This window comes from Python bivittatus, unplaced genomic scaffold (genome assembly GCF_059951505.1).
Source record: "Python bivittatus isolate LINGU-HERP-01145 unplaced genomic scaffold, Pbiv_v1 ctg000020_np1212, whole genome shotgun sequence".
Lineage (NCBI taxonomy): Eukaryota > Metazoa > Chordata > Lepidosauria > Squamata > Pythonidae > Python > Python bivittatus.
In genome coordinates, this window is record NW_028277030.1 from 69,572,012 (window position 1) to 69,589,330 (window position 17,319).

Below are 17,319 nucleotides of genomic sequence, written 5' to 3' on the forward strand. Positions count from 1 at the left end.
CATCTCCCAACTGTATAGTCCTTGATCCTTCCAACCCATACCATGCTTTTCCAAAACAAGGTTCATTTAACATCCTAAGCCATAATGTGGTTTGTGAACCCAGGCAACTGCAATTTTAATTAACCATGGTTAAACAAACCAAGGCTTCATACAGTACATAAAAAGCCTATCTACATACGACAGGGTAGCTATATTCAACTAATAGGAGTCTGATTCACACAAAATTGAAGACTAGTGCTGGCCTTTTCATGTTTGATTATGTGCCATCAAGTGTTTTCAACTCCTAGCAACCATGTAGATAGATTTAGATAAATTTTCTCCATTTCTCTGGCCTTTTGATACCAACAGCGTATTCTACAGCAAAATTCTATAAGGCAGATGTTAGCAGCAGTGTCAACCTACAGGAACTCAGGGATGTATTTCTACACATGGACTTAATACTGTCCTCCCTTCCTCTGAAGGCTTTTATAGATAATAAAAATGTGATTCCTTATCACCATCACGTGACTGCTCCACCCAGAGAAAGGAGGCGCTAAGAAAAGCCAAAAAGGAAGGGACTGCTGTTCCCTGCGGGGTTGTCAACCACATGTGCCTTTACAGCTGTCAGGCACACACACCCCACAAATCATTCCCTTCGCTCACCGCCTCCCTCGGATGCTGCAAAACACATTTCGGCAGCGCAGAGCGGCCAGGGGCAGAGCGGGCCAGGAAGGGAGGCGAAATTCCACAGCACCGGGAAACCAAGGGCAGGAAACAGAGGAGGCCGGGCAGCGACTAACTCGCTGCAGGGTAACCCCGAGGGAAAGCGCAGGGGGAAAGGTATCCAAGGAGCCCCGTGGGACAGCGCGGGCGAGATGAGGAAGGGTTCCGATCCGGGCCCCGGCGAGGGGGTGCGGGCGCAGACTAACTTCGCGCTCCCCCAAAGTAGGGGCCTCCTGGAAATGCGGAACTACCGCCCACAGGCCAGCGCAGCCGTCTCCGTGTCCGGCTGGAAAACTGGGCCCCGCGAATCTCCTCCTGTCTTGCCCCCGCGCTGCACTAAAGAGAGGGCGCCTCCGCCTATCCTGGCCCCGTCCTTTCGTTGGGATTGCAGCAGTTCTGCGCCAGGGCGGCGGCCAGCGGAGCTTCGCCACGCACGCAACCCGCGAGGGGGCAGGGGCAGCAGCGAGGCCCCCGCAATCCGGCTGCGCCCCGCGCGTCTTACCCCAAGCCGGCAGCTCTGGCCTCTCAGCGCGTCCCGAGGGGGATGAAGACGGGCCAGCTGTCCGGGTTCCGGACTTGGATCGTCCGACCGCTCAGCTGATCAGCCGGAGACGGCCACTCCCCTCAGCCCAACCCAGTTACTGCAGCAGGAGCATTCCCGGAAAAGGAGGAGGCGGAGTCGATGTAGACCCCTCCTCCTTTCCAAAAGACGCCGCGCAGCTGAGATTTCGGTCGGCGTACCTGGGAGGTGAAAACTGGAGACGCGGGGATTACCACGTAGAAATCGGTTGCGCGCACGTGTCTTCTCTTGGCTGTCCAGGACTCGGTCCCGATCAGCTACAACAACGAAGGACTAGAGTGATGTGTGAAAGCAATTGGAAGTGTCTCCTGCGAAATAAAGTTGCCGCCATGTGTCTTTTAATCGACCGGATCCTTAAAAAACTAACCAAATACAGTTAAACATGATACTGTAACAAAAGGTAATAGAACCAGGACAGATATGTTACTTCTGAGCCTTCCCTCCCTCTTCTCTTTTGCTTCTGAATAATTTTATATTGTAAAAAAAAAAGACTTTTTTTTTTCTGCTGCTTTGCAAAATACTATACACATCTGTTCATACTTCTTTTTCATTAAAAATGCCAGATCAATATGCAGAACTGAAACTTATTCAATAAGGCACAGTTAAGCCAATAATGGTGTACAGTACTATGATATGTGAACCAGGTCATTGAATGTTGTGCTGCACGCACTGAAATATTTTTAGTGAGTCCCATAGGGCTGGCTTCCTTTTCTCATGCCTAGATTGCCCCAGTATGAATGCAGGCCCAGAAATAGGAACACACCACCTCTTCTTCCATCTGTCCCCAATCCCACTGGGAAGGCAACCCACACAATCAGATGTGTCCCACTACAACTTTAATAATCTCCAAGTCTCCTGGAAATTACTTCCATACTTCTTATGCAAACCTTTTCAGATTACTGCCTTGATATGTTGCCATTATTCTGTCATCTGATTTTATTTATTTTTATATTTATTTTGATATTTAACTTATTTAAAGAACTTATATGGCCTCCTAGGTGGCTCACAACAAATAAAGATAGGAACAAAAGCAAAACAACCTTTCTGACCAGATCCCAGACCAACCAAACTATTAACTTCCAGACTCAACCTCCCTCCTAGCCCAATGCTTGGGGGAAGAGCCAGGTCTTCACAGCTCTCCAGAAGGGCTGTGAAAAGGGCAGGGATCCCTCAGATCTCAGGTGGGAGGCTGTTACAAAGGGCTGGGGCAGCTGTAGGGAAGGTGAGCCTCCAAGGTCCCATCAGATGACAGCGTTTAAGGCAAATGACCTGGAGGGTGCCCACCCTATCTGACCTAGTGGGGCAGGCAGATTCCTTGGAGAGAGGCAGGCCTGTAAATAACCTGCCCTGTGCCATGTGGGGCTTTAAAGGCAATAAACTTTATACTGTTTAAATGTTTTTTAATAATAATATAATTGCTTTGGGTATTTTTTAACCATTTTTAGCTTTGTTGTATGCTGCCCAGAGTCATTTGTTTTGTGAGATGGGCAGTTATATAAATTTTACTCAGAAAGTAACTGCAAACCAGTTTAGCTCATGCAGAAGTGGTATAACTCTGGCAAACTGAGGGGCACCCAGAACGTCACATGCTGCTGTATTATGGATCAGCCGCAGTTTAGGGAGGGTCTTCAAGGGCAGCCCAACATAGAGCACATTGCAGTAATCCAATTAGGAGGTGACTAAGGCATGAGTGAGGGGGATGTGGTGGCGCAGCGGCTTAATGACGCTGAAAGTTGCCGGCCAGAAATGGTTGACGCTTCAGCGGTTCGAGTCCAGCCTTCGCGTTAAACAGGGTGAGCTCCTGTTTCCTCCCCAGTTCCTGTCAACCCAACAGTTCGAAAACTCACGTGAGTAGTACTCTCACTCCAGTGGGAGGAAAAATACTGGCGGCGCCTTGCAAAAAAGGAGTTGGGAGCAGTTGCCGGTAAGCGCGAAAAACCGCGCGCGACCGAAAAGGGTGCGAAGCAACGGAAACCCCGCCTCCTGCGCTCGCCAGCTGGGCTCTGCCCTAGAAAGGAGGCTCTGGCAAACCACTTCCGAAACACCTTGCCTTGAAAACTGCAAGGACTTGTCCAAGCAGTCACTGCAGGGTCAGCAATGACTGAGCGCAGACAAAAAAAAAAAAAGGCATGAGTGACCATGAGCAAAGCTTCCTGGTCCAGGAATAGGCACAATTAGCACACAAGATGAATTTGTGCAAAGGCCCCCCTGGCCACCGCTGCTAACTGCTTTTCTGGCAGGAGGACCCCCAAACTGCACGATTCTGCCCAGGGGAGTGTTACCCCATACAGAGTCAGAGATATCAACCACTCCGTCTTGCTAGAGTTGAGCAGCAGCTGCTTTCTCCCCATCCAGTGCCTCCCACTCCAAGCCCCAGAGCCGGCCCAGCAAGATACCCTGGTTGATGGTACTGAAAGCTGCAGCAAGATGCAGGAAGGACACACCACTCCCACCCCGAGCCCCCCAGTGGTCATCCACAAGTGCGACCCATGCTGTCTTGGTACTATAGTCTGGTCGGAATCCTGACTGAATGGGGTTCAGATGATCTGCTTGATCCAGAGCCCTCTGTAACCGGAAGACCACTACCCTCTCAAAAACCAAATAATGGTTTTAGCATTCTTAGCTAAAAAATGTTGGCCTTGCTGACTAAGTGTGATGGGATCTGTACTCCAAAATATCTGAAGATTAGTTTGAGAACTAATTTTAATCATTTTTGTTTTGTTTTTTGGGCTATTAAATCTGAATTCCTGCAACTGAAATGTTGGCTAGTTTTTAAGTAAGTAAATAAATAAATAAACAAATGCATTTATACAAACCATATATTTAAACCTTATAAAGCACATTGGTTCTTGAACTTCCATGATGGTTACATAAACACGGTTACTGTTATGAAGTTGGCCACCAGATGGCATACCAATAACAGTAATAAGATGAATTCAGTTATTGTGTTTGGATTTTTTTTTTCTAACCCATTTAGAAATTTTATATATCATCAGTTTATTGACGCTTTCTGATCTTATTCCCAATTTATTTAATGCATTACTAACATATCCAATTACGGATGAAAAGCATCCAAGAAATAAATGGGGGAAGATTAATGTGAAGTACATAAGAAAGACTGGTAAGGATTCTGACATTTATTTCTTTAGGACATATATCAGTGGAACTCAAGGTAAGGTGTGCCCTAGAATTTCCAGGAGTCATAAAACAAGATTTATAACTGAGGATGTGAAATCACCAACCAACCAACCGCACTTTGGCTTAATCTGATGTGGGAACCCAAAACTTGAGTCAGACCATTGGTCCATCTAGCTCATTGTTGTGGATATGCATTAATAGTGACCCCCTGGGTTTGAATTAGGGGCATCAGCAAGCAGAGCATATGCTCTTTCTATTACTGAATGATGGCTTCCATTTAGAGAGGACCTCCAAAATCCACAGTTGCTTGCCTCCTTCAAACAGAAGGCTTTATAGACCTTTGGGGCTGGCCATTTCATAAAAATCACCTGTTATCAGACTGACTGACTGATTGACTGACTGACACTATTTATTTATTTATTTATTTATTTATTTATTTATTTATTTATTTACTACAGCTTATATGCCACTCAACCAAGAAGGCTTAGGGTGGTTTACAACAGGAATATTTATATTTATATTTATATTTATTTATATTTCTAGGCTCCTTTAGTGTTCTTAAACTTTGCCACTTTTATTTCATAAATGTGGAAAATTGAGAGAGTCTTCACATAGTTTATTTATTGGGGAAGGGAATATATTATATTTATTATATAAATATTATATTTATATTTATTTACTTATATATATTTATTTATATTTTATTTATTTTTATTTATATTTCTGGGCTCCTTTAGTGTTCTTAAACTTTGCCACTTTTATTTCATAAATGTGGAAAATTGAGAGAGTCTCCACAGTTATTTATTGGGGAAGCGAAAAAAAACTTAAAGGAACGTGCATTTATTAGAAATTATATATCTAGTCTATGCATATTGCAGTTCATACAAATTCTTGGAAATTGTGTAAACATGAAAGGCATGAATTTATCCTTTCCACTTCAAGAAAGATATGTTTTTTCTTCATACGACTGTAATATTTTTCTACAAAATTTCAGTTGATCTGTTAGGCAATTACTATATCAGTAATAAATGAAACTGTGTTTTACTTCCTTTCTGAATTCACTACTTAAAGGCAGAATTTCTCTGCTGAAAAAAAATATGATAACTATTTTTTTTTTCTGTCCAGAAAGATTCAAAAAAGGTGACATGCCCAGTCAACATTAACTAATAAATATACATTTGAATAAGATTTGAAGAGGCCAGCCAGAAAATGGGCTTCAATTTATTTCAGAATGAGTGGCTAACACAATAAAAACATCAGTCTAAAAATAAAATGACAGAGCCAGTTTGGTGTAGTGGTTAAAGGCACCAGGCTAGAAACCAGGCAACGGTGAGTTCTAGTCCTGCTTTAGGCGTGAAACCAGCTGGGTGACCTTGGCAGTCCCTCTCTTTCAGCTCTAGGAAGGAGGTACAGGTAGTCCCCAGTTTAAAAACAAGTTATGTTTCCAAGGTCTGTCCTTAAGTTGAATTTATATGTAAGCTGGAACAGTATTTTTGTATAATACTGTATAAGTAGCATTGTGTAATGAACTCGAACCATTGTGTATTTAACTCAAATCATTGTGTATTTAACTCAAATTTTGCTACAATAGGCTCCGTTCTTAAGTATGGGTCGCCTGTAAACTGGGTGTTCTTAACCCAGGGACCACCTGTAATGGCAAACCACTTCTAAAAAACTGTGCCAAGAAAACTGCAGGGACTTGTCCAGGCAGTTGCCAGGAGTAAAAAACTGGCTCAAAGGCGCACATGCACGCATGCACGCACACACACACACACAAATAAAGTGCTAAAATAAAAACACATCAAAAAGTGGCTACTGAGGATAAACCAATTACCAGTGACCTCCATCTTCTGCCCCCCCCCCACTCCAATTAGGAATATAGAAAAAGAATTTGAATCTTAGAGGTCAAGATAATGGCTTTAGGTATGGAAGAAATTGCATCCACATCCTGTTAAAATAGTCCAGAACTTTAGGGATATCCCCATAAGCACCTGAAAAGAAAATGCCCCCCCCCCGAAAATAAAATATGCAGAAGAAAACAGCTACTTTCATTGCCATTTATTCAGCAGATCTAAGACAAGTCCTTCCATTTTGAAGGTGTATAATTTGGGGGAAATCCTAGTCTTCCTTTAGAGCTAAACTAAATGAAGAAAAAAAATAATTCATATTCTCCATAATAGTTTAAATAGGAGAAGATCAATTCCAGATACACACTGAGGGCAAGCTCAGGCCAAAGCAATCACAATACTTCAAGCATGCTTTTTCAAAAAGCATCCTTAATTCTAACCACATTCCTTTCCTAGAAAAAATTAGGGGAGGGAGAACTCAAACAAGATGGGACCATACATGTGCATGGGGAGGAGGCCTCTTCATCCCTGGGGGAGCTTCCAGCTGAAAACCTCTGTGCAGCTGGCATCTGCTCCCAAGCTGCTATTTTCTGCAAACAGTGTCAGATTGCCAGGTAGCATGTGGCATTCATATTCAGCCTGGCTTGGAGATTATGTTGCACCACATTCAGCCATATGTCTTTGCAACAGAGGAACAGAGGAAGAAATGAGCATGTGAGGGCAAACTCCACTCCTCACATACTAGTGAGTGACAGTGCAATGCAACTACAAAAGTCAGAGCTCCCAATCTGATGACATGATGCATGTATTGTCATTTCGGTGTAGTGACGGTTAGGATCAGACACTTAGGAACTCAGCATAAAAATAGGTGAAAGTGGATAATGCATAAATATTGGGTTGGATCTGGCATACTCAAAGTAGACCCACTGGAAAAATGAGACTTAAGGTAGTCAAAAATTGCCATGGATTTCAATGGGACTATTTTAATTCAGATGAGGCTTGGATCCAACCAACCCATTGTGTCAGGTTGTAAAAGAGGCTTTTATGAGTGCAGTGGGAAACTTGTCCTAAAACCCAGTAATGGTCCTGCCCAATGGAATGCAAGAATGGAATCTTGTACAAAATGTTGCTGCAGACAATTGGCAAGTAATATATTGGGGGAAGCTGAGACACTAAGAGAAAGCATGAAAATGTGATCAAGCTGCAAATATTACATGCAAAATCTCAGTCAACCACCAGTGGGAGCCAAATATCACAGTTTCATTATGAAGTCCTTTTCACAGTTAGCTAATGCTGTCCAAAGATCAAGTGTATGTGTGTGCGTCTGTATGTATTTGTGTATACATACACACACACACAAATACGCACACACACCAACAATTTTATTGTTTATTTAGTCTGCTTTAGATGGTGGTTGGTTTGTCAGATTTATAGCCAATCCTGCCTTTTCTCCAAGGGCTTGAGACACCTTACAATAAGCCTGTGAGATACGTTGGCAACGAAAATGGCCTAATGATACTAAGTGAATTTTCTGGATTAAGGGTAGAGGAGGCAGAATGAATAAAGATGTCTCTATCTCCCATTCTTGTCCTAGGCCAACACCTTAACCACTATTCCATACTGGTTTGGGATTTATTGTTAGGCTGTGTTATTATCAATAGGTTAACCCAGTGTTTCTCAACCTTGGCCATTTTAAGAGGTGTGGACATCAACTCCCAGAATTCCCTGGCCAGCTGGCCAGGGAATTCTGGGAGTTGAAGTCCACACCTCTTAAAATGGCCAAGGTTGAGAAACATTGGGTTAAACATTCAGAAACTTCTTGCATCTTCCAGTTGCATGGAAGGCAGCACTCCTTTTCAGTGCCTTGCCCCATTTTAGGAAAGTTCTTTCCTAAGTCTTATCTGAGAGTATTTTGAGTCTCTTTTCATCCCCAGTTAAAAGAATCTGTGATTTATTCCAGCTTTTTAAGCCTTGAGGCTTTCAGATTTTTAGCTCTTTTAATTGCTTTTAATATATAAACATGAAGAAGGAGAACAATACGAACATACAAAAAAGTAAAGAAAATTTGAAAATATCAAGGGAGGGAGGAGAGGGAGAAAGAAAAAGAAACAATGATGAAATAAATATAAATAAAACCAAAAGCTCAAATCTAAACTATCAAATTGAACCTTGAACACGCAGAGTAATATTGATTCCACAACATCACTTGAAGGATGGTAGTAAGTGAGTGTTTGTTTTCCATCCAGGGTTTTAACTCATGTGTAACACAGTTTTTCCACAGTCAATACGGAACAACAAAAACTAACAGTGGTTTCCTGACAACAGACAGACATCCCATTCTCCCAGTACGCAAAGTTCCTGCTCTCTCAGACCTTATCATGAATCTGCTTACATACAAACATCACCTATTGTAGCTGTGAACAGCTGTGTAGATCAGAGTGGTTTCATGTATTGCATGAAACCAGAATGTGATGTTCAGTTTGGCTTAACCTGTTGTATGAACCCAGCTGTTATGGTTTGTAAACAATGGTTTGTGATGTAGCCTGTTTATACCTGCTCAACAAGTGTGCTTGTTCAGGAACAATTTGTCAACAGCGCATCCAGATAAACATGTCTAAGCTAAATGAAGATTGGGTCACCAGTTGTCCTTTCAAAATGCACCCAATTTACTGTGATTTTAATCAGAATCCAAGGCACTGGACTCTATTGCACTATAAAACATTTACAGGTAGTCCTTGTTTAGTGACCATAATTGAGACAGGCAACTCATCATTAAGCAAAGTGGTTGCTAAGTGAAACCACAACTGTGCTTATGATCTTACTTCAGCTTTTTTTTTTTTTTTTGCTTTATAGACCTGTGAAGGTTGTAAATGTGAGGATTGGTTGTAAAGTTATTTTTTATCACTGTCCCTAAATGAGGCAGTCACTAAACTAGGACTACCTGTATTTAGCCCTTTCCTAAGCCTTTTCCATAGGAGAAGAATGTCATATGGTAACCAAGTGAAAAATATTAGAAGGTCCTGTGGAGTCCTTGGAGTTGTCTGAGCTTGGTTGTTTTCTTGCAAACGTTTCATTACCCAGCTAGGTAACATCTTCAGTGCTAGAATGGGATGGGGTTTGCTCTCTATTTATATACTGTGGCATGCCCTGCCAGTGGTGGTGGGGGGTGGGGGTTTTCTTTTGCTCCTCTGGGAGTTCCTTGATTAGCATCTGTTTACTGCTTGATTGTGTGCCTGGTGGTGACCTTTGCTTATCTGGGTGATGATTGCTGGTGAGGTGATCTTCTGGTCTTTGGTTTTCCTTTCTATTGTCTCTTTTGAACAGTGTGTAGATGTTGTTTATCTTTGTGTGCCTGTCGATGGCTGCCTTGTCTGAATACCAAGTTTCTAAGAATTCCCTTGCATTTTTGGATTTAGCTTGGTCTAAGATGCTGACAGTTTCCCAGTTGAAACCATGGTTAAGTCTGTCCATGTATTGTGAGATTAAAGAGTTTTCATGTCTTCTGACTGCTAATTGATGTTCATAGATGCACTCTGCAAGCCTTCTGCCTGTCTGTCCTACATAGTGGTTGTTATAGTCCTTACACTGTATATTGTAGATGACTCCTGTTTTTTCTTCTTGGGCTACTGGGTCTTTTGGAAAAATAAAACAAAACCCTCATCCCCACCAACACTGGCAGGGCATGCCACAGTAGATAAATAGAGAGCAAACCCCATCCCATTCTAGCACTGAAGATGTTACCTAGCTGGGTAACGAAACGTTTGCAAGAAAAGAACCAAGCTCAGAGAACCCCAAGGACTCCACAGTTCAACCCTGAGCTACACATATTCTCTTCTATTAATAAGAAGCTCCCTACTGGATCAGACTAAAGTTGTCCAGCATTCTTTTCCCAACAAGCAGCCAACAGATATCTCTAGAAACCCATAAGAGAGCCCAAAGACAGGAGACCTTCCCTGTGTATGTTCCTTATATCTGTTATTCAAAGGTAGACTGCTTCTGTTCATGATGGTTCACTGAAATATAACCACTACCTAACATTCTGAAGCAAAGAGGGTATTTGAAGTGAGACAGAGAAGGAATCCTTTTTACCATTCTTGCCATGATAAGATTAATAGTTTAATGTGTAATCATAGAAATCCCCAGGCTGGTACAGGGAAGCATATCACTGCAGAAAGTCTGTATGTATTTGCACATACATTGTGACTCATATAGAAAAAGGCAGAGCTTAAATTGTAATGTTGTAAGTTATCTTTCATCATTTTGGTGTCATTGCAGTTAGGAACAAATGTCTATAGTGTCGCAACAGATAAAACTAATCCATATAGTTTAAATACCTTGAGTTAATGGGAGAAAGTAAACTATAACAACTTTACTTTACCAGAATGGTGGATTGAAATGTGCATAATGATGTTTATATTTGTTTATTTATATATATATAATTTGTCACTACCCATCTCATTAAAAAGCAACTCTTTTTAAGGAAGTATTACTCTAAAAGTTGACCAGACTACCCAATCTAAGTATGTAATGGGAAGGAAGGAAAGACTATTTCATCTTTCTCTTTTTTAGCCCAAGACCTGTTATAGGTTGCCTAAGCTAGATAATGGTGAGTTTAAGAGTACCTGATGGGTGAACTGCACTTTCATCTCTTTTCCCCCTTCATTGTCATGAAGTCCTTTTTACTTTCAGAGCAACCATCATTACAGTTATACCTACAATGGTGTTTTTGTTAAGCGTATACCATAGTTATAATTAACTACTTGCAGCTTAGCTCAGATTTAAAGAGGACAAGTACAGCAGGAGGACAAGGTGAGCATCTGAACTGCTTCTGACTTTTTCATAGTAACTGGAGGGCCAGGCAACATTCTTTCTGCCCAAATCTGAACTAAGCTTAACTTCATGATTGGTAAGGGCTGGATTTGCATATCATGCTAAGCCACAATATACTTGATTTGGTTTTGGTTTAGCCTGTCCTCTAACCCAACAACGTATGATTAAACAAATAATGGCATAGTACAACGTGTCAACCGGACAACATATTTGCTTGTAAAACAGACAACTGCAGAAGCCAGTGTCCATGGATGTGATACCAAGCAAAAAGGAGACAGACATCTTGCAGCTGATCAACAGAGCTCAGCTTTTACTGCTTATATATAATTGAAGCTAAAAGATATTGAACAGGATATCGATATTTGCATATTTCTTCACATCAAATAATCATTTCCAAAGAGATTCATTTGTGTTCATTATTTGCAAACAGTACATGATCAAACATGGGGAATAATAACTCCTAAGAAATAAGTAATGATGATTAGTGACAGGTTTTGAACATGCAACCACAGATGCCATCATTCACAAAGAATATTTCTATTTTTCTATTTTTCTATTTTGATTTTTCTTTTTGTTATTATTCTCTATTATACTTTGAAATATATATACATCGCTTTAAAAGCAAATGAGCTTTGATTTACTGATTCGCTGATGTCACCAAGTAAAATTCTACAATTAATCCCCAGTTCATGATCTTACTGATTACCCCAGTACAAGCTTTCAACCCTACTTTGACTCTCCTTGGTTGAACTGAATTAGCTGCATCTGGACAACACCACTTTCTTTTCATTACTAAAACAAAATCATTCCTGTAATAAATGTAGAAAGAAAAATAAATGAATAGATCACTTTCATCACCGGTAGGTTATACGTGTGCTTAATCTTTTTCAATGTATTCCACATTCCATGCATGTTGCCTTGAGAAGAATGGAATGAAGTTAGTCAAAGAACAGTGGACTTTAGCCCTCCTATCAGGAAAAGTAAAGCAGCTGCCTCAGGAAAGTGATTTGGGGGGTCATGGAAGGGCAGAAAATGATCAGCTATTTAATTCATTATTGTTGTTTGACTGCCAGGAAGGGGAAGAATTTCCTGTGTCTGATACCAAAATAGCTTCATTGATCTTCACTTTTATGCACTTTCATTGCAAGGTGGGTGTGCATGCTATTTTCTACTTTTCCTCGGACATCAGACTATATCGGGCCAACCATATTTGCCCTCCCAACTATAGATAATTCCTCTTGATATAGATCAATTGTAGATGTTCTTGTAGAGAAGACCTGGCATGTTAAAATGAGCTTCACGGCTTTCCTGAACCAACGATAGGAAAACACATAAATCAGAGGGTTACAGGCAGAATTAAAGTAAGCAAACCAGATAAGAACATCAAACACAACAGGAGGGGTAATGAAATCCAGCAGACTGTCTATAATAGTGTCTACTGTAAATGGCAACCAGCAAAAGAGGTAGATTCCTACTGCGATACCTAAAGTTTTTGCTGCCTTCCTTTCTCTTTTTGCAACTCCTGTCTGATGCTGGCTCCCCTTGGAGATTTTGTTCATGTTGCTGATCTGTTTAGCTTGTCTAGTTGCCACAATAAATATTTTGATGTACAACCCTATCATGATGAGGCAAGGAAAGAAGAAGACTGGAAAGTTGATCCAGCCCCAGAGTTTGTTGAACAGCAGCTGACAACTCCCAATGCAGGGCATGTCTTGTAAAAACTGACCTAGCCCTTCCTCAATTCTTTTGCTATAAAGGAAGATGGAAGTGTAAACTACAGGAACCCCCCATCCCAGGGCTATGTAGATGCAAGCAACCCGTATGGTGAACTTGGTAGGATAGAGCAAAGGATCACAGATGGCACAGTGACGGTCAACAGAGATAAAACAGAGATGGAATATGGAAGTCAAGCAAAAGACTGTATCCAGAAAAGTGTGGAGCCGGCAAAAGTCATCCCCAAAATACCAGCAGCTCTCTACAGAGCGGATTGTGCTGAAGGGAAGGACTGTTAAGCCCAGGAGGAGATCTGCCAGGGCAAGAGAGAGTAGCAAGAAGTTAGTGGGAGTGTGAAGTATTTTGAAGTGGAAAATAGAAATCACCACCAACAGATTCCCCATAATGGTAAGTAACACACCAGCAGCACAGACCACATAAATGGTTAGCTGGACTCCAAAGGGATGTAGGGTTCTTGAGCAGGAGCCATTCATCTTAAAGCACAGCTGGACTGGGGTAGCTGCTTCTGCGGGAGAGCTCATTTGGCTTCAGATTGTCTTAAATTTCTTTCTGATGTGGCAACTTTCTCTAAAAAAAAAAAAAAAAGATTAAGTGAATCATGAGGCAGAGAATGTGATCCCCACACTGAGGAACATTAGTCAGAGCTTGCCTCCATGTTTGGTTGAAAGATAGCTACTGTAGCCTAAGGCACTGAATGAAAAATGTGTGATCGTTCCATCTGGTATAATCCCATTGGCTTAGTATTCAGCATTATTCAATTCTTTTCTTTCTTGATTTGTCAGCGTGGAATCATTCCTAGTTCTGATCCTTTACCATTGAAGAAAATCAATATGCATATTCCACCTGAAAGTATGCATTTTTATCTTGTTTTTTAAAAGAATCTATTAAAATGTTTGTATATATGTCACTTTCTTCCCACTTTTTCATTGTTGTAATTGTTGAGACAGTGAAATATTAAAGATAATCTCAACTCTGCTAGCTAGATGAACTTAGTTATAGCATCCAGAGGTTCTACACAAGTTTACCTATTCAGCTTCTGGAATAGGGTCTTAATGAAAGCAAGGAAGGAATTTTTTCATTTAATTTGTAATAAAGCTTTGGAACAACTGGGTATATCTGTATTGAAGGACTCTGCCTGGTATGAGAAGGTGTAGGGAGAACTAAGATGCATTGTGGGGACTCCTATACAAGAGTGTACTGGAGGAGGCTAAGGGGGATTCGAGGGGATTATCACAGCCCCTTTTCTAAAAAAATTAGTTTGATAAATTTTTACTTTACAACCACAGGAGGTGATGAGACAACGTGCAGAGGAGCACCAAGGAAGGATTTGTTCAGAGTAGTTTGGTCAAATCCTTGGGGGTGAAGCAACAAAGACAGATGCTACAAGAGTTACAACTTGATTCCATCTGAGGGATGCAAGGTGAGAGAGTATTTGTGGAAGATATCAGAGAAGGTGGGGTTGCATAGTATTACCTGAATTACTCTTGTCCCTCTCAACTAATCTGGCTCCAGATTAACATCAAGAAAGAGAAGAGAAACAGGATGTCTTTATTCTTCCAGACCACCAAGGAAAGTATGTTCTTGCTAACCTTCCCCATGCCATCTTGTTAGCAAATCACCAGTATACCTCCATGCTACATACACTCCTGGGTACTCTAACGTGTCCCTCCTTTCCTGATTTCTAACGTCCTCAAGTTTCCCACCTACCACTTTTTCTCTTTCTCTTCCCCTTCCCCAAGTATATATATGCATGACTGTCTTGTCATGGTTCCCCTCCCAACCTTACCAGGTTGCTTCCTGGGGTGATGGTGGTGGTGGTGCTGTAATTTTCCTTTTCCTTTTTCTTTTAACTTAAACAAGACTTTTGGAATGCTGCACAAATGCACCCATGCCCAACATCTTCATTTCCCTAGTGGACTAATAAGAGAGAAAGGAAGAGGAAGACAAGAAATTGGAGGAAGACAGAAGAGGAGCTCTGTTTTTCAAAAAGAAATAAGTGATACCGAAATCAGAGGCTCTCTGAACCGGAGAGAGTGCTGTATACATATGTATAAGAAATGTGGATTGTGCATGCGATTGTGCATTTGCTAAATGCTGTTTTCTCTTTGCTTAGGCTTGTATATCTTTTGCATTGTTGCAAACTGGGCTTTTTTTCCGAATGAAAGTTAAGGATTGATTATAATATCAATGAGAAAGCAAAGACTTTTTTGCTAAAATAACAGTGCAAATAGTTGGGGAAGGGAGATCCTGGTCCTCCCCCTGATGAAAACATTGTATTTCCCTCTCTTTCTCTCTTTTTCCCTTGTAAGTAGGACCTTCCTTTATTTTCAGTTCCTGCAAAAATATAAATAGAAAACCATCTTACAGGTACCAGTTACAGTGCAATTATTGATTCTTTAGCCTGATGTTACTGTTTAATTATTAAACTGCTAGTTTACAAAACAAATAAGCTGGGATAAAGAATTCTGCAGTATGAATAGTGTCTATACTAATTTGGAAATTCGGAAAAGCGGAAGTAAAGCTTCAACAATTAACTGAATGATGTGAGTACGCAGTTGATTGGTGTATTAAGAGACATCTTTTTTCAAATCAAACAACTTTTCAGCTTCAAGGCAGTATAAGCTAAACAATATTTGTTTGCATTGAAATGAGCTCAATGTGTTATTCAAATAAACATAGAGGCTTTTAAATCATAAAACTGCAAAAAAGAAGAAAGAATACATACTTTCTTGGCTTGGGGTTCAAATATGTAAATAGCATAGGAAAAAAGCTTACCTGCTAGAGTCCACTGTATTAATTTTCAAAGGCTCTCTTCATTGCATTACCTGAGAAACAGGAAATCAAGTAAGGCCTTATATAATCCAGTTGGAATAATAGTCCTCTCTAGTGAATAGTATATTGGAAGGTGTGGTCTTCAACATATCCATTCAGCAGCAATGTGATTCATGTGCAAGAGCCTGGAGGCTTATGGACCAGCATACTCCTTGATACTTAACAAATGGCAGCATAATAGACAGCTTCAGTCTATTTTCTGCCCTTTGGACCCGTTCTGAGCTGTCCAAAAATCTCATTCAGGTGTATTTTCCGGTGACTTGAAAAAGGTGTTCTGTTCCCACCCATGTTACTTTACCACATGTTTCTAGAACGTTCTTGTTTTTCCCCTTATCACAGAGGTTTTATCTAAATTAGACGACGATTGTTTCCAATGGCAATTCACACAGCCGTTGTTCTGTGGACATTGAGGTACTAATAACAGAGTAATCACATCTGCTTTGTACCTGTAGGCATAATAATAATTTATTAAACTTATTTGCTGCCCAACTCCCCACAACTCTGGGAGGTTTACAAATTGTTAGAAACAATTAAAAAAACAAAGAAACAAAATAAAATAAAAGCAAAAAGCATGCATTCCTTCAAGAGTAGTTGGTTACCCTAACCCCCAGGTCCTATGCAACATGTTGTTGCCTGCAACTGAGACAGGCTGGATGACACGGGCATAGCAGGGCATCAGGAAAAATTGCTTAGCAATAACTGTCATTGACCAAACTGGCTAGGTAATATTCTAGGTCAGTGTCTCTCAACCTTGGCAACTGGAAGACGTGTGGACTTCAACTCCCAGAATTTCCCAGCCAGCAATGTCTTCCAGTTGCCAAGGTTGAGAGACACTGACCTAGGTACTGTAAATACAGCAGACCTTAAAAACACTGTATGAACACAGCAGCTAATAATATAATAGTCTGGATTTCAGTCACTTTGGATTCAAATTTCTGCTCAGTCATGAAGCAAGGTAAAATAACTGATTTGTATCAATTTCTTCTGAGGGACTCAAGGCAATGTGTATGGCTCTTCATTTTATCCTCCCAATGACTTTGCAAGGTAGGTAGGGCTGAAAGCAGAAGACTGGCTCAAATAAGCATTATGGTTAGCTCAAGACTTGAACCTTTCACTTCCTGCAGAGAGACGATTCCCACCCCTCCCTTTTTTTCAGTGAGAACATTTTGATTCACTTTGATTCAGAATTAATGTGGGTGCAAATTATACACCTGCAGAGTCCTGCAGATATGCTCCCAACTAAAATAAGATTTAAAATAGTCTTCCCAAACCTAGTGGACTCCAGGTTTGTAGGGAAATCACAACTTCCAGATCCCCGCCAACAGGATTGCAAGTGGGCCATATTATGGCCTTTAATCCTAGCACATTTGGGAGAGCCTCAGGATGGGGTCGGTAGGTGCCAGCATCCCATCAATATAAAAAGTGAGGACTGATAAAATAACTGAACACAACTGTCTAGACCTGGACTTTCCCTGTCCCTCTTCCCCACCCCTGGCTTTGCGTTAATTCAGGCCTAACTAGTTCCTCATGCCGCATGGTAGTACAAACCAATAAAATAAGCACTTGAAGATTCAACATTTTAAAATACAATAGAGTTCCTGCAATGTCAGCCCTTCAAAGTAGTCCAGACAAGAAGCACAAACCATAATACTAACA

General features: G+C 41.0%; 2 protein-coding genes and 1 long non-coding RNA gene across 7 annotated transcripts in view; 1 reads left to right on the forward strand and 2 right to left on the reverse strand.

The window, feature by feature from the left end:
* The window catches only part of STX7 (syntaxin 7), a 37,509-nt gene extending 36,143 nt beyond the window's left edge, over positions 1 to 1,366 (reverse strand). The window contains exon 1 of the mRNA XM_088140895.1: positions 1,205 to 1,366. The gene's annotated coding sequence lies outside the window, so the exon portion shown is untranslated. The remainder of the gene's footprint in view (positions 1 to 1,204) is intronic.
* Positions 1,367 to 11,398: 10,032 nt separating this feature from the next.
* Positions 11,399 to 17,319, reverse strand: part of LOC103061259 (trace amine-associated receptor 5) — a 52,167-nt gene continuing 46,246 nt past the window's right edge. The window contains exons 2-3 of one of the 5 annotated variants that reach the window (XM_025165243.2): positions 15,607 to 15,656; positions 11,399 to 13,398 (exon numbers count right to left, since the gene is read on the reverse strand). In XM_025165243.2, coding sequence (XP_025021011.1) covers positions 12,288 to 13,352 — 1,065 coding nt within the window. In that variant the 5' untranslated portion in view covers positions 13,353 to 13,398; positions 15,607 to 15,656 and the 3' untranslated portion in view covers positions 11,399 to 12,287. Of the gene's footprint in view, positions 13,399 to 14,617; positions 14,856 to 15,606; positions 17,117 to 17,319 lie in introns of those variants that run through there. The other 4 variants (XM_088140871.1, XM_007425939.3, XM_088140868.1 and 1 more) reach the window with 4 other exon arrangements.
* On the forward strand, positions 13,080 to 15,758 carry LOC112540393 (uncharacterized). Its single transcript, XR_003084477.2, has 3 exons — positions 13,080 to 13,218; positions 14,118 to 14,251; positions 14,692 to 15,758. It is a non-coding gene; the product is annotated as an uncharacterized LOC112540393 (long non-coding RNA).